Source organism: Schistocerca serialis, chromosome 7 (assembly GCF_023864345.2).
Source record: "Schistocerca serialis cubense isolate TAMUIC-IGC-003099 chromosome 7, iqSchSeri2.2, whole genome shotgun sequence".
NCBI classification, from domain to species: Eukaryota; Metazoa; Arthropoda; class Insecta; order Orthoptera; family Acrididae; genus Schistocerca; species Schistocerca serialis.
The window spans coordinates 214,917,040-214,941,973 of NC_064644.1; the positions used below are offsets into that span (position 1 = coordinate 214,917,040).

At 39.7% G+C, this 24,934-nt stretch overlaps 1 protein-coding gene across 1 annotated transcript in view; it reads left to right on the forward strand.

Moving 5' to 3' along the window:
* LOC126413339 (probable E3 ubiquitin-protein ligase HERC1) overlaps window positions 1-24,934 on the forward strand; it is a 722,413-nt gene that overhangs the window by 564,167 nt on the left and 133,312 nt on the right. The window contains exons 57-59 of the mRNA XM_050083249.1: window positions 3,005-3,326; window positions 16,831-16,944; window positions 22,056-22,220. Of these exons, the coding sequence (XP_049939206.1) occupies window positions 3,005-3,326; window positions 16,831-16,944; window positions 22,056-22,220 (601 nt within the window). The remainder of the gene's footprint in view (window positions 1-3,004; window positions 3,327-16,830; window positions 16,945-22,055; window positions 22,221-24,934) is intronic.

Below are 24,934 nucleotides of genomic sequence, written 5' to 3' on the forward strand. Positions count from 1 at the left end.
AAAACCACGCTTAATATCCAAACAAATTCAGATAATATCACATCACAGCCAATACAGATTAAGCATGGAATATACCAAGGAGACTCATTAAGTCCTTTCTGGTTCTGTCTTGCTCTGAACCCACTATCCAACATGCTAAATAATACAAATTATGGATATAATATTACTGGAACATACCCACACAAAATCACACATTTGCTATACATGGATGATCTAAAACTACTGGCAGCAACCAATCAACAACTCAACCAATTACTAAAGATAACAGAAGTATTCAGCAATGATATAAATATGGCTTTTGGAACAGACAAATGTAAGAAAAATAGCATAGTCAAGGGAAAACACACTAAACAAGGAGATTACAAATTGGATAACCACAGCGACTGCATAGAAGCAATGGAAAAAACAGATGCCTATAAATATCTAGGATACAGACAAAAAATAGGAATAGCTAATACAGATATTAAAGAAGAACTGAAAGAAAAATATAGACAAAGACTAACAAAAATCCTGAAAACAGAATTGACAGCAAGAAACAAGACAAAAGCTATAAATACTTATGCTATACCAATATTGACCTACTCATTTGGAGTAGTGAAATGGAGTAACACAGACCTAGAAGCACTCAATACACTTACACAATCATAATGCCACAAATATAGAATACATCACATACATTCAGCAACAGAAAGATTCACATTAAGCAGAAAGGAAGGAGGAAGGGGATTTATCGATATAAAAAACCTACATTATGGACAGGTAGACAATTTAAGAAAATTCTTTCTAGAACGAGCAGAAACTAGCAAAATACACAAAGCAATCGCTCATATAAATACATCGGCTACACCACTGCAATTTCATAACCACTTCTACAACCCTTTAGATCACATAACATCAACAGATACGAAGAAAGTAAATTGGAAAAAGAAAACACTACATGGCAAGCACCCGTATCATCTAACACAGCCACACATCGATCAAGACGCATCCAACACATGGCTAAGAGAAGGCAATATATACAGTGAGATGGAAGGATTCATGATTGCAATACAGGGTCAAACAATAAACACCAGATATTACAGCAAGCATATTATTAAAGATCCCAATACCACAACAGATAAATGCAGACTTTGCAAACAACAAATAGAAACAGTAGATCACATCACAAGTGGATGTACAATACTAGCAAATACAGAATACCCCACAAGACATGACAATGTAGCAAAAATAATACATCAACAACTTGCCATAAAACATAAACTAATAAAACAACACGTTCCCACATACAAGTATGCACCACAAAATGTACTGGAGAATGATGAATACAAATTATACTGGAACAGAACCATTATAACAGATAAAACAACACCACATAACAAACCTGACATCATACTCACCAATAAAAAGAAGAAATTAACACAACTCTTCGAAATATCCATACCCAATACAACAAATATACAGAAGAAAACAGGAGAAAAAATTGAAAAATACATCCAACTGGCTGAGGAAGTCAAGGACATGTGGCATCAGGATAAAGTTGACGTTATACCGATTATACTATCAACTACAGGAGTCATACCACACAATATCCACCAGTACATCAATGCAATACAGCTACATCCAAACGTATATATACAACTACAGAAATCCGTAATTATTGATGCGTGTTCAATAACCCGAAAGTTCCTAAATACAATGTAACATTTACCATACAGTTAAAAGGAAGTCACGCTTGATGAAGGTCCGCGTCACTTTCATTTTTAACCAGACCTAAGGTCTGAGAAAAATAGAAATAATAATAATAATTATTATTATTATTATGAGAAAAACTACCTGTGTCATTAGATAGTCCAGAAAATGTGACTGAGAAACCCATATACGAAATTAATTCTTCGTCTGTGATTGTAACTTCATTGTTCCTACTATTCTTGCCTATTTCCAAAGCAGAAATGACTAAAGCACAGAATGAGTTAAGTGTGGTATTCCGGTTTACATCACACTTAAGCAAGTGTGATACTACTAAGTTTTATAGTGTTAGTGAACTGACGTTAATTCAAGGTAAATAATAAAACAATTTTCTTGCTACTGTCAACCACTCTCAGAAAGGAATCTGTGCTTTCACGCCCTAATGTTAGCCTTAAAACAATTTCTTCCTCAGTAAAAAGATGGTCTTGTAAAAGGCTCCATTTTCCTGAACTGAAGCTACAAACAAGGAACCACTTCCCAAACCGTGGGAGATACGTAGTAAGCAATGTGCATTTACACTGTACTGTTTACCACATGCAAAACATTCTAATTACATTGTATTTAATTCTTTTTCAGTTACACAGTATTTTCATCTATCTTTCCCCTGTGTCATATTTGTGGTATAATTTTGGCCCATTTTCTTTGTAAATTATTAAAAATTTGGCATCCTTGTGGTAAGAGCAGATGCCCTCAGAGTCAAGGATATCAACTGACTGGAAATGCAAAGTTGACAATTTTTCATTTATGCAACATTGTTTCTTCATTGTTGATATGTAACTTTGTGGAATTAACTGTATAAACGGTACTCTGGATTAACAAAATGTCACAATACATCTGCTGATGCATGGCCTAATATTATCATAAGTATTGTCAGCAGCCAACTTGATTTTCTTAACAGGCCTGTAACACTCTAGTTACAGGTGCAGACTGTATGATCATATGGTAATCAAGATAATCAAAGAAATATCTTTAGAAGAGAAAATGAAGGCATAGTTAATGCAAAATGCATTTAACCACTGTGCTGCATTTGCCACTCAACTCAATTTCTTTGTTCAGATATGTTGCTCACTATATCGTACTACTTCCAACATAAAAAAAAGTGCATTAGTTTTTCATGCCTTAGAAGAGATTTCTGAGTTTCCATCTTTACAAAGTGTGTTGCATGTTGGTTTTGCTGTTTTGAGCTTTACATCATTATGAACCATTAAAACATCACGTTTTATTGATTAACAAAATAATGAATTCCTTTCCTTTGCAGGATGTACATATTGCGGCATATACGACATCACGTTTTATGCAAGACAGGGCATTAGCAGCTGCTCGCAGTTCATTGTTGCGCCAAGGTGCAGGAGCACTCCAAGGTTCAATGACACCTTGCCTGAGTGCACTTATTTCTGCTTTGCCACAGGCTCTGAGAACACAGTTCAGTACTGAAAAGCCAGCTGTACTGGGTGGTGAACAGTTGCTACATAGTGATCATCTCAAGTGCTTAGCAGCCTTGGCCCTAATGCTTGGACTAGATCGTGTTCTGTGTTACAAACCGATAGCACCAAATGATGGATGCTACAGTAATACTGTTGGTGAGTATCTAAAATATCAAGGGATTTTATACTTAACTGTGGTCTAGCTATATTATTTAGAACAGGTTATTGTTGTTGTACTTAACATAAATCTTTGTTTTGAAACTTAGGATGGAAAATAACAAAGGAAAAGCAGGCTTATGTGGTTTCAGAGGATATAGCAATTATTTTATATCACTAAGGAACTACAATAAATTATAGACATGATACACAAACTAATTAATTATAAGAAATAATTAATGGTCAGTACTCACCTGAAGGCAAAATATTTAGTACTGCCAACAGCCACATAAAAATGTAAAAGTGATGATGTCTTCCCATCTTTTAGAACTATTTGCTCCTTCCCCTGGGAAGAGAGAGGTATAGCCTGAGGAAGGAAGAGCAGATCAACCAGACCCCAGGATGAGAGGGTACCAACTGTAGTGAGGATGAGTGTAGGCAAAGATCAAGGGGACTTGCCAAAGATAGTAGGATCTTGGAGGTGCAACTCCTGCCCTAAGATTGTAAGGACCGAGTGAGAACTAAGCACAGATTATTGGAAAGAGAAATTAATTGTGCAGCTAAGAACAAGGACAGCAGAAGAAAAAGGAGAGGGAGGAGAATGGAAGGTGCAAAAGTAAAAACAAGAAAGAAAATAAATGAGACAACTAAATAAAAAATATGGATTAAGTATAACAGAGTGTTGGGGTGCAAGTTCCATTTCTAGAGATCAGAGAAACTGGTAGTAGATGGGATGATACTAACAGGTCATGCAGTGTAGTAAGCACTCATGTCCATCAGTTATGCCCTTGAGCATCTTCAGCAACTTGATACTCGATGCTTTGTAGGCATGTAGTTTTTCTCTGCCTACTCATGTACACTATCAGTTTAATGGTGGTTGTGCCTAAATAAAACACTACGCAGTGGACACAAGTTTGTCGATAAATAACATGCTAGGTTTTGCAAGTTGCCTGTCTGTGATATTGTAGCATTTAGCAGTGGTGGGCTCAAGTGAGTAGTAGTGAGTAAGTAAATGAGTGAGTGAGTGAGTGAGTGAGTGTGTGTGTGTGTGTGTGTGTGTGTGTGTGTGTGTGTGTGTGTGTGTGTGTGCGCGCCTTTGTAGAATAATGTTTTGTGGCATTCAAGAGGATGAAGAGAGAGGGGGAGGGGGACTTTGTTTGTGAATAAGATCTTCAAGGTAGTTGTAAGAGAGAAACTGTGTCCAAAGTTATTGGTGTAGTTATTGAGGGATGAGGTAGTGGAGATTATAGGTTTGCATGAGGTGCCTAGACTGTAGGGAAGGGAACATTCGATGTGGAAGGGTGGCAGCTGTCAAAGCATAGGTATCATGCTTATTTGTTGGTTTTATGTAGACTGAGGTTTAGATGTGGGCTTCAGTGAGGAGGAGGTTCTAACATAACACACCAATAATAGTACATCATATGTCTCTTTAGTATACATCACAAAACATGAAAATTTCACTATGTAAACATATATGTATGTATGATGATCTAATTTTCAACTTACACCAGTCATTTTATAATGTCACACAGAGTAACAATCAAACTTCAGATTATAGTTACTCAGTACAATTTTATTTAAATGATGAAATCATTTGTTCATATTTTAAACACCGTTCGATTTATTGGTCTTCTACATCTACATCTACATTTATACTCCGCAAGCCACCCAACGGTGTGTGGCGGAGGGCACTTTACGTGCCACTGTCATTACCTCCCTTTCCTGTTCCAGTCGCGTATAGTTCGGGGGAAGAACGACTGTCTGAAAGCCTCCGTGCGTGCTCTAATCTCTCTAATTTTACATTCGTGATCTCCTCGGGAGGTATAAGTAGGGGGAAGCAATATATTCGATACCTCATCCAGAAATGCACCCTCTCGAAACCTGGACAGCAAGCTACACCGCGATGCAGAGCGCCTCTCTTGCAGAGTCTGCCACTTGAGTTTATTAAACATCTCCGTAACGCTATCACGGTTACCAAATAACCCTGTGACGAAATGCGCGGCTCTTCTTTGGATCTTCTCTATCTCCTCCGTCAACCCGATCTGGTACGGATCCCACACTGATGAGCAATACTCAAGTATAGGTCGAACGAGTGTTTTGTAAGCCACCTCCTTTGTTGATGGACTACATTTTCTAAGCACTCTCCCAATGAATCTCAACCTGGTACCCGCCTTACCAACAATTAATTTTATATGATCATTCCACTTCAAATCGTTCCGCAAGCATACTCCCAGATATTTTACAGAAGTAACTGCTACCAGTGTTTGTTCCGCTAGCATATAATCATACAATAAAGGATCCTTCTTTCTATGTATTCGCAATACATTACATTTGTCTATGTTAAGGGTCAGTTGCCACTCCCTGCACCAAGTGCCTATCCGCTGCAGATCTTCCTGCATTTCGCTACAATTTTCTAATGCTGCAACTTCTCTGTATACTACAGCATCATCCGCAAAAAGCCGCATGGAACTTCCGACACTATCTACTAGGTCATTTATATATATTGTGAAAAGCAATGGTCCCATAACACTCCCCTGTGGCACGTCAGAGGTTACTTTAACAACATGCTGTGTTCTGTTTGCTAAAAACTCTTCAATTCAGCCACACAGCTGGTCTGATATTCCGTAGGCTCTTACTTTGTTTATCAGGCGACAGTGCGGAACTGTATCGAATGCCTTCCGGAAGTCAAGAAAAATAGCATCTACCTGGGAGCCTGTATCTAATATTTTCTGGGTCTCATGAACAAATAAAGCGAGTTGGGTCTCACACGATCGCTGTTTCCGGAATCCATGTTGATTCCTACATAGTAGATTCTGGGTTTCCAAAAACGACATGATACTCGAGCAAATTGGAATGGTGTCTTTTGTATCAAATTTTAAAGCTGTATCATTAGAATCATCACTCTTGTGGCCCATTAAAGTATTAATTGTTTTTAATGAAAATTACATGTTGCAATATTAGTTGTTAAAAACATTCATCTTACAAAATTTAGTATTAGAAAACTCTGCATTTTATAAAAGAATTTATTCAAAATGTTCATTATCATGTGTAAATTCATTTGTACAAGTTTCTGTTTATGGTATATTACTAATGGTTATTAATGCAGCAATACTGCAAAAATGTGAACATGTATGAGGGTCAGTGATCCAGTTGGGGAATTGTTCAATAGTTGTAGTGAGTGGTGGATGTAAGAAACTACAGTTTGTTTGGCACAAAGAAATTAAGAAAATTGACAGGATGTGTATATTGGACTTCTTTTATTTCAAAGAGTCAAATCTTAAAATTTGTGAATGTATCCCGCAAAAACAAAAAAAAGATACAAGCCTTGGACTTCTGAAGTGAACGAGAATGATTTAATAGCTTGATCAACAGTCGTGGACACCCTCCATACATCAAGATAAGTATCAACAGAAAAGTGTATTGTCTTCTGCACAAAGAACTATTTTTCTATCGTTTGCAGATAACACATTTACTTTTAGAGTGCAATGCAATATCTGAAATTATAATTAAATATGTGCCTGAAATGTGAGGAGGAACTTTACAAGGTCAATGTCAAGGAAAGTGGACTTGGAAAAGGTGTGGATCAATTTCAATTGGGAAGGGAATTAAATGGCTGCAGGAAATGAATGAGATCTTTATCATGAATCCAGACCACAAGGATGTTGTTGATAAATCATCAAAGCCAGGGGAAGAAGCTTCTGAGTCTTGAAAAATGCCTCTTCCATGCAGTCCGTAAAAAGATTTACATAGGAAGGTGTCATCCGTGTTTCCGTAGAAGGAGTTCTGTATGCTTGCTCTAGACTAGTTTGTGAGTGTTATGACATCATCTCCGAACTTGCCACCTCTGTACGCTTAGAGACTTACCACTCTCTGCTGCTGCCCATTTAACTAAGCTTCCATCGCTTGACTCTTTTGTTGCATCCAAGTAGATTATATCATCGGAGAGCAAAAACCCAAATTCGCAAGTGTGTGTGTGTGTGTGTGTGTGTGTGTGTGTGTGTGTGTGTGTGTGTGTGTGTGTGTGTGTCTAGCTACAGGGGGGAAATCATTTAAGTAAGTCTAGAATTTGGCACTAAACACACAAATTTCATTATTATGTACAGCTTCCAAATTGTCTTTTTGGTTTTTTTATCTATTACAAAACTATAGCACTATAGATATTTCTCTTTTTTGTTATTTAATTAGTTAGTTACATTTTTTGTACATCATATTCATAGTAAAAGTTGGCAGTTACTGTTATGCCAAATGTTTTTGAAGCTAAATATCTTAAGAGGTCTACTATATGGTTTCTTCAATTTAAGTTTTCACCAATATGCACATCTAAGAATTAGAAATTTTTACTTTGCGTATTATTGTTATTGTTGTTGTTGTTGTTGTTGTGTGCTAGGGTAATAGAAGGTGGAATATCTTTGACAGAATACTTCCAAATGTTTTGTGTGAAGACATTTAAAGCTTTTTAAATAAAACAAATGTTATTAATATACTACATCTCTATTCTTCATGTCTCCATGTTTGCAACCCTCTGCCACTAGAAGGGTCTGAACTGTAGTGTGTAACAAGATGCTGTGTAACATAACTATGTGAGTGCTTGAGAAACAGCATGCTGTAATAGAGTCTCGAATTTGAAAAGTTCCTCCATCCATAGAGCACTCTTCCCTTCAGCATGACAGTGACAGACCACACACAAATGCTGTGATGCCCTGGGGTCACTGTCATCAGTCATGCTCCATACAGTGCTGACTTGGTCCCATCTGATTTTCATGTGTTTCCAGAACTTAAAGAACACCTTTGAGGACTTCACTTTGGTAGTGATGAATAGTGCCACTTTGGTAGTGATGAATAGTGCAAGCAGATCTGAGATTGTCACTCCATCACCAAACATTCTACAGTGATGCTATCAAATTGGCCTCTCATTGGGAGAAATGAACTGGTCGCCAAAGTGACTGTGTTGAGAAATAAATATGTAGATGTGAAGGATAAAGATGTAGAATGTTAATAACATTTGTTTTACTTAAAATGCTTCAAGAGTTTTCACATAAAGATTAGGAGGCATTTCTTTTCAGTATGTCACCATATCATCTGTAAACGGGACTAATTCTGCATCTTGATTCAAATAAAATGGTAGCTCATTAATATAAAGCAAGAACAGTAGTGGACCAATAATCCTACTCTGTGGGACTGCCTTAGTAATTTCTCTCTGTGCAGATAGTGTGGCTCTTTGTATTAGTCAAACAACCTATGGCAACTTGTAGAATTATGTTTCTGAAATAAGAATTAAACCAGGCATGTGTTAAATTATGTAATCCATAAAAAACTTAACTCATCTAATTAAATATTATGATTGACCCAATCAGATACCTTTGATAAGTGAAGAAGAACCCAATTGGTGATATTTCATAATTTAAAAATTTTGATGTTTGCTAAGTAAATGTAGAAATAACCATATCATTAGACTGGCACTTTTGAAATACAGACCGTGTGGAGTACATTACCTTCCGACAAAATTTAGAAAATAATGGAAGGAGTGACAGTGGATAGTAGTCATTGCCATCTGTAGTCACACTTCTAACAGTAGCATCTTTTATCTGTCTGCAAGAAACACCCTGAGTTAATGATACATTACGTAAGTGACTAAATACATTACATATTGCTGGTGATATTATTATGTTGTACTTAATTAATTTTAATTTTAATTTTTTTATTCTGAATGCAAGAAGGTAGTCTTACAAATTAAATATATTTTCACGAAAACTGTGTATGAGGGAAGATCAGAAAGTAACGCATAATAATGTTACTAGCAAAAAGTTTAATAGGTAACAAAACAAAAAAAATTACAAATGTTTTTACATCTTTTACGTACTTTTCTACACAGTCTCCAACATTCTCAACACATCTTGGTACTGGTTTCAATCTGCCTTTTCACTGAAGTCCATTTGGTTGGAATATAGCCATCTGCAGACTGTTGAGTTCACTTTTGCATCTGTGTTGGTAGACCAGGAATTTCTTCATGGGACCAAACAGGTGAAAGTCTTACAGTGTAAGACCGGACTGTAGGGTGGATGCTGGAGCATCTCTCACCCAGATTTAGCAATTTTATCATGAACAGGAGCAGCAACATGGGGGCAAGCATTGTCATATAGAAGGCTGACACCCTCAGCATCAACGTTGTTGCATTTGTCACAAAGGGCATGACACAATGTAACCAAAGTTTTAATGTAGGCTCACTGTGGTCACATGTTCAGCAAAGTTCACCAGTAACACACCATGCGTGTCCCAGAACACTATCAAAAGCACTTCTCTGACAGACTGAATCACTCTGGATTTTTTCCTTACTGGGGAGCCAGCATGTTTCCACTCCCTAGAGGTCTGCTAGGTTTTGGACAAACAGTATGCAGTGGTATACCCACAATTCATGCAGAAAGTCATACCCTTCTATGGCATAATGTGTTACGTGATCCAAGCTTGTCTCATTCGATGCCCTTGTGGCACTCTGTCAGGTTCTTAGGCACCCAGTGAACACTAACTTTACTAAATTTTAATGTACCATGAACAGTATCTTACACCATGCTGTAGGAAATGTTGAACTGCTGTGATAAGTCCTGCAGTTGCACACAACTGTTGTTCAAAATTGCTGCCTCAATGGCTTCAACATTTTGCAGTCTGTGGTTGTTATTGGCTGCCCAGAGTGTGGTAAACCACTAAGGTTCACACAGTCCTCTTGGAAGAACACACACCACCTGAAGAAATTGCTACAGTCTATGTCGTCATCCCCATACAAGCAATGCATTTATTTGTGAATTTCACTTGGTTTATGCCCTTTGGCCCATACATATCAAACTACACTTTACTGCTCTTCACAAGCTGACGATGGTAACATTCACACAATTCACAATTTTTGTTTTTTAGTTTGTAGCATAAACTTCAAACTGTATCATCATGAAATTTCAACATTTCAACTTCAGTTCCAGTGGAGAAAAACCTTATTGTGCTTTACATTCCAATCCTCCCTTACATTCCAATAAAATTTTTCTTTAGGTGGTATAAAAGGAAATATAGACTAGATTTCAACATTGTTTGATGATAAGATGATAAGATCTTCAAAGGAATGAGCCTGACATTTACAAGCTAAACAGATATTTGATCTTTCATCCCCCCCAGTTGCAATTCCAGTATGTTAATATTGTCTCTTCACTCTCAGTTATCTTATGTGGTGTGCTTTTTTTTTATATTCATTAAGGAGCAGAAACCGATGTTTCAGGTATTTGTATATCAGAGAGAAAACAACAATATGGAAAGGATAGATTGCTACTCATCACATACAGGAGACACTGAGTAACAGATAGGCATAATGAAAAAGAATGCTGGAATATTTAGCTCGATCAGAAGTAGAACAACACACAAGCACTACACCCATACAAAGATGTGTGGTCACTGTGATCTCCAGGCACTAAGGCCTGACATTGACTTTGTCTGAGGTGTACATCAATCTAGCTAGGGTAGGAAAGGGGAAGGATAGCAGGATAAGGGTGGGGAAACATTGCTAGTGCTACCTATGGGGGTGTACAGGGACATTGCAGAGATATGGAAGTGGTCCGCTTGGTGCCACCGTCAGGAGGCTGTGCTGTTGGGGGGAGGGGATGGGCAGGGAGATTTGAGAGGAGGCGATTAAAGAAGGGAAAAGAACTATGCAGGTGCACTGGTGGGATTGAAGGCTTGTGTAGAGCTGGAGTGGGAGTAGGGAAGGGGATAGATGAGTGGAGGACAGCGAATAGCAAAGGTTGAGGCCAGGGGGTTATGAGAATGGAGGATATGTTGCGGAGAGAGCTCGCGCCTGCACAATTCAAAAAAGTTGGTAAGAAGAATCCAGATCGCAGAAACTGTTAAGCAATAATTAAAGTGAGAAACATGTTCAGCAAATGGGTGGTCCAGCTGTTTCTTGGCTGTGGTCATTCAGGTGGACAGGCAACTACATACAATATGGCACAGTAGTTTCAACTAAATTGGTAGATCAGATGGTGCTTTCACAAGTGACCCTGCCTTTTATGGAATAAGAGATGCCAGTGATAGGACTGGAGTAGATGATAGCAGCAGTCTGTATGGGACAGATCTTGCACCTCATTAGATCACCAGAATTTGACCCATGAGGCAAGGAGCAGGAAAAAGGAATGTAATGAGAAGGACAAGCATATTGTGTGGGTTGGATAGTCAGTGGAATACCAGTGTGAGGAGAGGGAGGATAGTGGAGAGGATATTTCTTATTTCAGGGCACAATAAGAGGTAGTCAAAACCCTGGTGGAAAAAGTGATTCATTGTCTCCAGTCATGTATTGTATTGTGTCACAAGAGGAGTGACTGGAACGGTGTGTATGTGGAGGATAGTAGGTGACTGGTGAGATAGGACATGGTAGATCTGTTTTTGGACAAGGATTGGAGGGTAATTTCTGTCTGTGAAGGCCTCAGAAAATGAGAGAGACTACTTGGTGTGGAATAGGTGGCAGCTGTCAAAGTGGTTGGTGGTTGGTAGATTTGATGTAGACAGAGGTACTGATATAGCCGTCCTTGAGATGAAGGTCAACATCAAGGAAGGAGGATGAGGAGGATCATGTAAAGTGAATGGGGAAGAAGGTGTGAAGCTTCTTGAGGGATGTAGGTAGTGTGACCTCCCCCTCCATGCAAAATATGAAGATGCCATTGGTGCATCTGAAACTGGTGAGTGGTTTGAGATTGGGGGTAGTTAGAAAGAATTCCTCTGTATCATCCATGAATAGATTAGAATAGGATAGTGTGATGTTGGTCCCCATTGCTGTACCAAGGATTTGTTTGTAGGCAATGCCTGTCTTCAAAGAAAAAGTAATTCTGGGTGTCGATATAGTTAGTTGTGGTGACCGAGAAGGAGGTGAGGAGGCAGTCATGTGTTGGCAAAGGCTATGTTCAATAACATCAAGACCATGGGCATTGGGGATATTAGTGTAAAGAGAGATGGCATCAACAGCGATGAACAGGGTGTTGGGTGACAAAGGAACAAGAACTGAAGAGTGTCGGTGGAGGATATAGCTGATGTCTTTAATACAGGAGCTTGGGTTGCGGGGAGTGTTGGGCATGAGAAGGGAGTTAGTTTCAGGGGAAAGGTTTTGGGATGGACCTAGGGATTTGAGGAGGGACTGGAATCCTGCTGGATTTCTGGACTGGGGTCACTATGGCAGGGCTTGTAGATGGACTTGTCTGACAGCTGGCAGAGTCCTTTCGTCGGGAATCCCAGCAGGTCAGAATCACAGTAAAGGGGCTTTTGTCAGCAGGTAGGATTATAAGATCAGGATCAGGTTTGTAGTTGGTGGATTGCAATTCTTTCTACTAATATGGGGTTGGTTTCCATTTTGAGGGGTTTGGGGAGTGATGCTGAGGCAAAGTTTGAGGCTGGGAAATTCTTGAAAGTTTATAAGGATTAATTTGGAAGCAGTAGGTTGTGGATCACAGTTATATGGAGGAGTAAATAGAATAAGTCACAGTTCAGTACTGGTTTTGGATTGAGTCTGATTTGTGGGATTAATGGTGAAAAACAGTTTCAGCTGTAGGGACCTGGAGAAAGAGAGAAGGTCTGGAAGAAACTCAGCTTGATGTGATATAGGAATGGGGAAGAATTTAAGGCCTTTGTAAAGGACCAATATTTCTGTGGGACAGAGCTTTTAGAAGGATAAGTTCATGGCTTTTGCAGGTCTGTTTAGACTTGCATTCTGTCAAGTGGCAGGATGAAGTTTCTGAAGGTGTTTTAAAAGTAATATGTCTGCAAGGCATAGTTTTTTGACTATAAGGGGTTATATGAGAGAGGTTTGGGGAAGGCTCTTATAGTGGTGGTGGGTAGTGGTATTTGAAGGTGGGAGTATGGGATGAACAGATTGGACAGTTTTTGGAGATGGGATTGTGCATCCTGCTCTAATTCGTGGTTAGCAAGGTTTTCAGTTTCGGAGATGGGATGGAGGAATTTGAAATTGCAGAGCAAGGTCATGTTTGGGAGGAGGTAGAGCAAGAAGGTTTGGCCCTGATTTGTATAGTTTTGCTGGGCTAAGTTGGTGAGGGCTATGGACTGATTGAATTTGAACAGACAGAGGTCATTGTGGAAAGAGGGGTTGCAGCCAGGGACTGGTAATTTGATGGTCAGACCTTTGGGGAGACATATCAAAGAACATATTATTAAGATTATAGTGTGCTTTTTGTTGTTGTTGTTGTTCGTGGTGGTGGTGGTCTTCAATTTGAATACTAGTTTCATGCAGCTTTACATGCTGTTCTAACCTGTGCATGCCTCTCCATCTCAAAATAACTACTGCAACCTACAAGTGCAACCTACAAGTGTGAACCACTTACTGTATTCATCCCTTGGTCTCCCTTTACATTTTCCCCCCCACCCTTCACTCTTATTACCAAGCTGATGATTCCTTCATGCTTCAAGATATGTCCTATTAACCAATCTCTTCTTGCAGTTAAGTTGTGCCATAAATTTCTTTCCTCCTGAATTTGTTCAGTACCTCCTCATTAGTTCCTCAGTCTACCCATCCAATCTTCGGCATTCTTCTGTATTACCTTGTGTGTTATTTAAAAATTAAAAACGACAAACTTTTTTTAAGAAAAGATTCTTATTTGTTTTACTTTCTAACCCAAGTTGGTGGAGATCAGCAAGGGTTATAAGGGGGTAGGATGAAGTGTGAGAGCAAAGGGTTTGGAGGTGTGGAGGAATGGATTCTACTTTTCATGTATTTGCCCCCACAGCCCTCATGCATGTAGCTGTCCTTCTGGCATAGAGGGCAGTATAGCCAAGCTGGCAATATCATGCAGAGTTTGTGAATTTTCAGGGATGGCTGCATTGTATAAATCAGCCATGTTTTCAGCAGAGGCATGTGATGGATATGTTTAAACCAGTGTAGCACAACTTTATTAATTTTTTTGTGTGATGAAGGTGCGACAAGAAGTGAATTTTCTCATTGAATATAATATGTCTATGGGATAGCATGCTTCACGTTTGCAGTTTTGAAATGGCCAGTAGAGTACAGTGTGCCTCCCTCAACCTGCACATATACTTGTAATCAGCACCAAAATAATTTCTCATGTTGAAATGTCAGTGAAAGAGAATCATCATATAACTGTAAAAGCGCCGTCACCTGCTTTGAACATTGGCATGTACTCATAATTCTTACACACATTGTTGTGTACAGAAATGGGGATATTTAGAATTATGTGCATATTAAATACCCTGACATATTTATAGTGAGCAGAGAGGCATACACCTAAATAGGTGACTGGATTATCTGACCCAGTTCCAGAAGGACAGGAGGTTGTTCGTAGAGTGCATTGTAATGATGAATGAAATGGTGTCACCGTTTCTAAAAGACAACAAAAATGATGAGTCTGGAATGTAGACTTCCATCACTGCCCAGGACAAAGAAGTCTCTGTCATTGCAGTTGCTGGAAAGTTTGTTTGAGCCTTTTCTTTGATATCCAGGGGTTGCTGATGTTGGAATGGCACCAGTGAAGATCACAATCAGTGTCCAATGCTGATACACATTACACTTGTAGAGTCATTGAAAGCAAGCAATCAGACACACTGTTACATGATATGATTTTCCTCCATTGTAATGCAATGTCAGTGCTACACAGGATACTCAGCTTCTTTTCCAATGGGACATGCTGGATCGTTGACCTTGCAGCTTGGATCTGTTGACTTGTGATTACCATTTGTCTGTCCCTTAAAGAAGGCCCTGAAAGATCACTGCTTCAACTTTGATCAAGCTGTGTGTGATGCTGTGGATGAGTGTCTGTCATCAGCTTTCATCTTTCTTCATGAGAGTTATAGAAAAACCTGTACAATGTTTAAACAGTTGCCTAAACAATGGCATGATTGTTGGGTCTCTTGAAGCCATATTATTCTGCTTCCCGATTCCTGCAGTATTAATTTCTCAATCTGTAGTGTCTCAAACATTGGTCTATGTTTCATTTGAATGACTCTTAACTTTACTTCCAAATAAAATCTTTTAGCTTCTAGCACTTTACAGATAACGCTGCCATGTGACACTGTTTTTGGCTTTTTTTTTGTGAAAGTTGGCTTTTTTATGCTCTGATGCTGCCTTTGACTAGTTTCATGTGGTTTCTACACATTCTTGTTCATTACCGGTAAGTTGTGACCTTACAACACTGCCATTTTGCATTATTGTGACCACCTACTTGTAGTTAGAGCAACTACCAATTGCTGCATTCATAGCGGTCAGACAAGCTAGAAGAGAATTAATCAGAAGCTAGTGTGTGTCCAAGAGTATTTGGCGCCACTATTTCCACTGCTTCTCACAACTGTTGAAGGCAGTATGGATGAGGATTCATGCAGTGCATACAGCAATAGAGGCAAGGTTGAAACTTTGCAGTCGTTATGTTCGTTCAGTGCTGTAGGTGTCTGTCTATGTGGCAAAGGGCGCGAGGGATTAGCCAAGCGGTCTGAGACAATGCAGTCTGGGACTGTGCGGCTGGTCCCTGCGGAGGTTCGAGTCCTCCCTCGGGCATGAGTGTGTGTGTTTGTCATTAGGATAATTTAGGTTAAGTAGTGTGTAAGCTTAGGGACTGATGACCTTAGCAGTTAAGTCCCATAAGATTTCACATACATTTTATGTGGCAAAGCAAATTATCTTGCTGGAAGGCCACATCTTACCAGCTTGCTCCAAAGAGGATTTATAACCAAATAATTAAAAGATGTCTTTCACACAGTTTAATGGTTCCTAAAGCATGGCAAAAACATTTTCTAACTCTGGTTATAGTGACTTGTGTTTGTTCACAAATTAGCCATGGAGTGAGTGATTTTCTGTTTCATGCTATACAGGTAACAGTCTAATTTCTAGACACTGAGAAAATTCAGTTTTTTCTGTCAATGCACCTTCATTATTGTAGGTGTGGAAAGGATTCATATTAGATGAGGGATCCATACACAGATACATGAATCGGGTTACGTTCAATTTATTTGGACGCTGAGATGTTCCACTGCAGTGTACTGAGTGATCACTATACATTGTACATGTCCTGGTTGCCTCTGATATCAATGCAGCATCAAGTTCCACAGTTTTCACAGTGGTGTCATTAGTACACTTTCACATCACTTATAGCCACAGATGCAGTGCTTGAAATGTGTACAGAGCATTTTTCAGTTACCAAAATGACTGCATTTCCACATGATATAGTCATGAGCTATGTACTGCAGACATCACATCTCAGAGGAATTCACAATAATGCTACTTAGCACCACTGTTTTCTGGCAATGGCGCCTGTGAAGTCATTCATTAAACTACAGTGAGATTCTAATTTGTTTCCAATTCCTGTTTAGCATTGTAATATTGTACTGTATATTGTATTCTTATGTTTATTTCTGTGTTTGAACTAGGTGCGTAGTAATTGGGGGACTTTGCAAGGTGATATAATGTATTCCAATTGCTAAACATGTAAAATTAAAAATTTTTATATATATATTTTTTCGACAGTAAGAGACTGGCAATGGCTTCAAGTACTTAGTGTTGCTGTACGCACTGCTGATGGGCTTGTGAACCGAACAAAGCTGCCTACTGAGTTCACAGCTGACATGAGCCTCACTTACGGTTAGTATCCTGGTATAATGTTAATTTTTACATTCTGTGTAACTGCATCTTTCAGTTATGGCTGAGACTGACTTTTCTTCTGCTCTTGCCTTAAGAAAACTTTATTAATTTCTAATTTTGTTTAATTAATATTTTTTGAAAAATACGAAAATATTTATTGGCAGTTATGTTTAATATGCATGGAAACATTGCAGAACCCCTTTGCTGTATGTGTGTTTTTGTTGTTATTTACTAATTTGGGTTGCTCTTTGAAATTTCTGTGTATTGTGTTTTATCCCACAGAATGTTCAGTTTGAAAAAAGTAACAAAGAAATTTCTTAAAATAACAAAAGACTTGACCCTCATCAAGTTAGATTTATTTAGTTTGTATTTACTGTTGCATTTGACTCTAGAAGTATCACAACTTCAGCACTTGGTCCTCCTCTTCTTTCAGGATCTTTGCAGGTCTCATAGTTCATATCAAAATTGTCCTGAGAAGATTTATTTGGTTTAATACAATATTCAATGGTACAAGTCTGCTTGGTAGTATCCTGCACTAAAAGCACTTCCAGTTTAAGTGTAATTTGCACACTCTAAGTGCTTGAAAAATTTGTCCAGATACTTATCGAACACACCCTGTAACACCTCCCATTAATGCACTGCAAGTTTAGTCATTACGTTAAATATGCTACAGTCAAGAGGAATTAATACATACCTTCAGTTAATAAAGGAATGCTACTTTTTTCCACTGCAGGTGTATTTATTTAAAGTTCTTCTTCATTGCCCATGAATATGATAAAACAAAGAGAAAATTTCAATAAATACAGCCTAAGTGACAAACGCTGCTTTTATTTAATAAATTTATGACTCTGGTGTCCATTATGAAGAAGATTCAGTTACTTCTTCACATAGACAGGAGAAACTCATTGCTCTTGCTTGGTAATAGGCAATGACAATATGTTACTGAAACGACTTCACAGTATGAAGCTAGTGTTTTGTAACCTCACAAGATTGGTCTAGCACAATCGTACCTTGTCCATGAAGTAAAAAAAAGTTCTGCTCAGCTGACTAAATTAATTAAAAATAATTATTGGCTAATACTGGTGGCCAGTAGATCGACGTACAAAATCAGTTAGCTGTGTTTGATATTAAAATCCAAAGTTTCAAAAAATAATAACAACCTATACTGAATGAAATAAACAAATGGAAAATAAAAATAGGGTCCACAATGGAAATTTCAGTTCAGTACCCAACACAAAAAAGTAGTTTGGTAAAGTGCGACAGTGTAGTGTGTTTGCAATCGAGAGAACAAAAAGAGGTGAACCACATGAAATAAAATTAACATGCTTTATATAATGCAAATGTAATTAAAATTTATGTAAAATTATTCCTTGCTAATTAATTACAATATATTTCACACATTTATCTCTGACTTACTGGTTTACAGCAAACTCAGTATTAGCAAATGTGTAAAATACTTCAACATTGTAGTTGCAGTTTCATTAGATCAGCCATGCCCTCTTTTCATGAAAGTAATGTATCATTTCTTAGCTGTTGTAATAAAAAAGACTTCTGTATTTTCTAATATTTAATTATACATAAAACACACAAAAAATCAGTTGCACTCTCACTTATTTATCAAGTTTTAGGGCGTGCAGTTCATAGTTCTGCAATTTACGTATGTCAGATACAGTCCTCTCTGTGTCATCCTCTCTCCTCCTCAGACCCCTCCTTGCCTGTCTGTCTATCATTCTGTCTATATGTCTGCTTATCTATGTTTCTAGCTCTCTCTCAATCCTTGCTCTCTGCTCCTCTGATGTCCCCTCTCTTTTCATACTCCTCTGGCCTGCTCTTATCAATTTGCTCCCTTCAATTTACTTCATCATACCTCTGTTTCTTGTCTCCCTTATCCATTCTTGGTCTGTCTCCAAATCTCTTTACTCTAATTATTTTCTTACAGTTCCCATATGCTTTAAGATGGCATCACTGGGATGAACCTTGACCAGCTGATGTATCAACATTGTTTTGTTTACAACCTCAAAAATACATTTCAAGATGATGAGTCCGCTAAAAATGTCCACATTATTTGAACAACATTCTGTTATTCGTTTTTTTTTACTTGTTAAAGGTGAGAAACCAGTGAATATACACTCCTGGAAATTGAAATAAGAACACCGTGAATTCATTGTCCCAGGAAGGGGAAACTTTATTGACACATTCCTGGGGTCAGATACATCACATGATCACACTGACAGAACCACAGGCACATAGACACAGGCAACAGAGCATGCACAATGTCGGCACTAGTACAGTGTATATCCACCTTTCGCAGCAATGCAGGCTGCTATTCTCCCATGGAGACGATCGTAGAGATGCTGGATGTAGTCCTGTGGAACGGCTTGCCATGCCATTTCCACCTGGCGCCTCAGTTGGACCAGCGTTCGTGCTGGACGTGCAGACCGCGTGAGACGACGCTTCATCCAGTCCCAAACATGCTCAATGGGGGACAGATCCGGAGATCTTGCTGGCCAGGGTAGTTGACTTACACCTTCTAGAGCACGTTGGGTGGCACGGGATACATGCGGACGTGCATTGTCCTGTTGGAACAGCAAGTTCCCTTGCCGGTCTAGGAATGGTAGAACGATGGGTTCGACGACGGTTTGGATGTACCGTGCACTATTCAGTGTCCCCTCGACGATCACCAGTGGTGTACGGCCAGTGTAGGAGATCGCTCCCCACACCATGATGCCGGGTGTTGGCCCTGTGTGCCTCGGTCGTATGCAGTCCTGATTGTGGCGCTCACCTGCACGGCGCCAAACACGCATACGACCATCATTGGCACCAAGGCAGAAGCGACTCTCATCGCTGAAGACGACACGTCTCCATTCGTCCCTCCATTCACGCCTGTCGCGACACCACTGGAGGCGGGCTGCACGATGTTGGGGCGTGAGCGGAAGACGGCCTAACGGTGTGCGGGACCATAGCCTAGCTTCATGGAGACGGTTGCGAATGGTCCTCGCCGATACCCCAGGAGCAACAGTGTCCCTAATATGCTGGGAAGTGGCGGTGCGGTCCCCTACGGCACTGCGTAGGATCCTACGGTCTTGGCGTGCATCCGTGCGTCGCTGCGGTCCGGTCCCAGGTCGACGGGCACGTGCACCTTCCGCCGACCACTGGCGACAACATCGATGTACTGTGGAGACCTTACGCCCCACGTGTTGAGCAATTCGGCGGTACGTCCACCCGGCCTCCCGCATGCCCACTATACGCCCTCGCTCAAAGTCCGTCAACTGCACATACGGTTCACGTCCACGCTGTCGCGGCATGCTACCAGTGTTAAAGACTGCGATGGAGCTCCGTATGCCACGGCAAACTGGCTGACATTGACGGCGGCTGTGCACAAATGCTGCGCAGCTAGCGCCATTCGACGGCCAACACCACGGTTCCTGGTGTGTCCGCTGTGCCGTGCGTGTGAGCATTGCTTGTACAGCCCTCTCGCAGTGTCCGGAGCAAGTATGGTGGGTCTGACACACCGGTGTCAATGTGTTCTTTTTTCCATTTCCAGGAGTGTATACTGTAGAATGTCTAAAGTTTATGGCGAAGGTTGTACGAGTCGGTCAAATTTTTACAAGTGGGTAGACCAGTTCTAAAATGGTCGCGACTCAATGACTGACAAACACCGTTTTAGCCGACCAGTTGCAGTTTCAACACCCTCACTTGGAAGTTGAATTGAAGACATTATTCGTGCCGATCGCCATGTGACTGTGGAAATGATAGTTGATAAGGTTCAAGTTAGTACTGGTACAGTTCATAACATTATTTGTAACAAGCTGAAGTATCGCACATTGTGTGCAAGATGGGACCCAAAGGAGTTGACGTGGCTACACGAGGAAACAAGGTTGAGAGTGTGCACGGAGCTAAAGGTAAGTTATGAAAGAGAAGGTGAGCACTATCTCAACAAAATTTTAACTTGTGATGAAACTTGAGTTCACTGTTATGAGCCAGAATCAAAAAGACAAAGCATGGAGTGGAAGCACCCAACTAACCTGTCAAGAAAAAGTTCAAAACCCAAGCATCAGCAGGAAAAGTCATGTTGACAGTCCAGTTTTTCATGATTATCTTGAAGAGCAGTGTACAATAAATAGCCAATACTACTTGGATTTGCTTTTAAACAAGGGGAAGCCAACCATGAGAGAGACACATTGTGGATTTCAGAGGAGAGGTGTGATTCTCCAGCAAGACAATGCACATCATCATACTGCTCAACTAACCCGTGAAACTGTTGACAAAATGGGCTGGGAGGTACAGCCTCATCCCCCTTACAGTCCTGATTTAGCACCTAGTGATTTGCATTTTGTTTGGTGCACTGAAGGAGGCATTACGTGGGAAGAGGTTCCAGGACAATGAAGATGTGAAAAAGTTCGTGGGAAACTGGTTGAAACACCAGGATAAAGAGCTCTTTGCAACTGGAATAAAAAAGCTTGTAACTTTTTGGAACAAGTGTATAAGTGTTCAAGGGGATTATGTTGAAAAGTAGAAAAACTATTGTTTTGTAAAAATAAATGCTTTTTTCTCCACACCAATTTGTCTCTCTAATTATTGAATTGACCCTCAGACAACCATCATTCTCCTTGTTATACCCAGTCCGTGAAATTACAGAGTGATTAGTAGTCTTTATTTTTTTCTCTCTGTTATTCAGGCAAATGTTAGAATGGTTCCTAAAACTGTACTATGGTCAGTTTCTCCCTCACCTTTCTTCAATGCAAGTTAGTTTTTACACTAAACAGTCTTGATGTTAACAGGATGTTGAATTATAACCTTACATTTTCTTTAATTTGCACAAAATTCTTATCACCATGTACTGTTAACAGCTTACAGAGTATTCAAGCCTTCCAAAAAGGCATAAGCTTTGTTGTCTGTAGAACTGCCATAGCATGGAGTAATAGTTGAATGAAGAAAACAATCCTTTAATCTTATATTGAAGATGCAGTCCAATGGCTGTTTATGAAAGATGATCATGATAATAGGTGTAGTAGTGGTAGCAGCAGCAGCAGCAGCAGCAGCAGCAGCAGCAGCAGCAATAGTAGTAGTAGTAGTAATAGTAATAATAATAATATCATATTTACTTGCAGATGACAGTTGCTCTCCATCACCATTGGACAACTCTTCATGGAGCATGAAGGCAGATGAACAGTTGATGGCTTGGTCAGTTCAGCATCCTCATGACTGGCAGATTGGTGGCAAGTGCCAGGCATATGTCTGGGGTAATGGACAATATGGACAACTTGCTGAGGCTGGTATGCTTATAAAAAGTTTAAAGTTTCCAGAAACTATTTCAGATATGTCTTGTTTCCACATTTACGTAGAGATTTAAAGAAGCAGGAGCTATTTGACTTTCTGAAGAAGCATAGTGACATATTCAGAGGAACTATTACTTATCTCTGAGTATTCTTGTGTCAATTTAATTGCTTTGTGTCAAATAAGTACAAGCATTCTACAGATCTGCCCCATTCATGCCGTACCTATGGATACTAAAAATATCTGATCAAAAGTATTCAGATAGCACCATGTAATCCACCAGGGACATTTCAAAGTGGAAACAACAGAGAACAATAACAGCTGCACCAAACCAGGCAAGCCTCATTTATTGATGGACAGGGACCATTGAGTATTATGAATGGTGGCTGTAAAAAACCACATGAAATCAGTGGAAGAAATCATTTGCATGTTTGAAAGTACTATCAGCAGTGCAGCTAGCATGACTGCTGTGTTTAGGGAATTAAAATGAACAGGATACAATAGTCAAGCAGCTCTTCATAAGCCACACTTTCTATCATCAGTGCTACACAATGGTTAAGGTGTTGTAAAGAGTGACACCACTGGACAGTAGATCACGGTAAATGAGTAATTTGGAGTGATGAATCACACTGTGGCAATCCAATGGAAGGGTTTGGGTTTGGCAAATCCCCGGAGAATGTTACCTGCCATCAACCTGCCATCATATGTAGTGCCAACAGTGAAATATAGAGGAGGGGTGTTTTGGTATGGGGGTGTCTTCCATGGTTAGGGTGTGGTCCCCTTATTGCTCCTAAGAAAATACTAAATGTGGAAGAATATAAGCAATATGTGTTCAGCATACAGTACAGGAACAGTTCGTAGACAATATCTGTCTGTATTAGCTTGAAAATGCACCTTGTCATACATCAGCAGCTGTGAGGCAATGGTTTGTGGACAATAACATTCCTGAAATGGTCTGGCCTGTCCAGTGTCCCAACCTGAACCCAGAGGAACATCTTTGGCATAAGCTGGAATGTCTACTTTGCCGCTGCGCGGGATAGCCGTGCGGTCTGAGGCGCCTTGTCACGGCCCATGTGGCTCCCCCCATTGGAGGTTCGAGTCCTCCCTCGGGCATGGGTGTGTGTGTTGTCCTTAGCATAAGTTAGATTAAGTAGTGTGTAAGCTTAGGGACCGATGACCTCAGCAGTTTGGTCCCGTAAAATCTCACCACAAACTTCCAAAACTTCTCTTTTGCTCCAGACCACAGCGTCCAACATCACTGTCTTCTCTGGTTCTGATTTTTAAGGAAGTATGTGCTGTCATTCCTCGACAGACATTTTATTGAAAGTGGCCCCAGCAGAGTTCAAGTCATCATGAAGGTGATAGTTGGACACACCACATATTAATATCCACTAATGGTTCTCCAGATACTTAAGATCATATAGTATGACGGTGAAAGAAGGTTTGAAAAGAGCAATGCAATAGGAAGTCTGAGCTAGCATGTAGTGTAACATGAAATAGTTGCAACAAGATTGCAATCTCATAAAAACCCAAAGACAGAGCATTACACTGCAGCAGTGAAGACAGAAACATAGTATGGTTAAGAATACATGACACTTAACAAGAACAAGGAAACGAAGAAGCAGGGAAGAAAAAGACAAATTTAAGGGAGATTTTTGAGACCAAGAAAAGGAATAGATGGTAATAAGGAAGATTAAAGTAGTAAAGGAGTTTTGCTATTTGGGGAGCAAAATGACTGCTGATGGTCGAAGTAGAGAGGATATAAAATGTAGACTGGAAATGGCAAGGAAAGCGTTTCTGAGGAAGAGAAATTTGTTAACATCGAGTATAGATTTACGTGTCAGGAAGTCATTTCAGAAAATATTTGTATGGAGTGTAGCCATGTATGGAAGTGAAACATGGCCGATAAATAGTTTGGACAAGAAGAGAATAGAAGCTTTTGAAATGTGGTGCTACAGAAGAATGCTGAAGATAAGGTGGGTAGATCACGTAACTAATGAGGAGGTATTGAATGGAATTGGGGAGAAGAGGAGTTTGTGGCACAACTTGACAAGAAGAAGGGATCGGTTGGTAGGGCATGTTCTGAGGCATCAAGGGATCACCAATTTAGCATTGGAGGGCAGCGTGGAGGGTAAAAATTGTAGAGGGCAACCAAGAGACGAATACACTAAGCAGATTCAGAAGGATGTAGGTTGCAGTAAGTACTGGGAGATGAAGAAGCTTGCACAGGATAGAGTAGCATGGAGAGCTGCATCAAACCAGTCTCAGGACTGAAGACCACAACAATAACAAGGAAGATGAAAAGTGGAGGTCTGTGTAGATAAACAGGGAGGTAGGAGAAATGATACACAAGAGGAGACTAAATATGTCAACACATTACGAGAATGAGCACTAGATTATCAATGAAAGTCTTCAGCTACATGCCGAGTTAAAAGCAATTTAAAAATAGGTTGAGGAAATGGGAAAAGATATGGATGAAGTCCAAACTAATGGAAAATAAATTTGAAATAAAGGGAGGTTATGAACTAAGGTTAGTAAATTCAGGAGGCTGCAGAAAAGCAAAGTCATAAAGATTTTATTGTGACCATATATTCACCACATAAAGTACTAAAATTCTTCCATTTGTGAGCTAACATCCCATAGATGTTCAGGCTCACATGTGGTTCCTCTTCATCGAAATGTCTTGACTCAAACTCACCTAGGGGTTGAACCA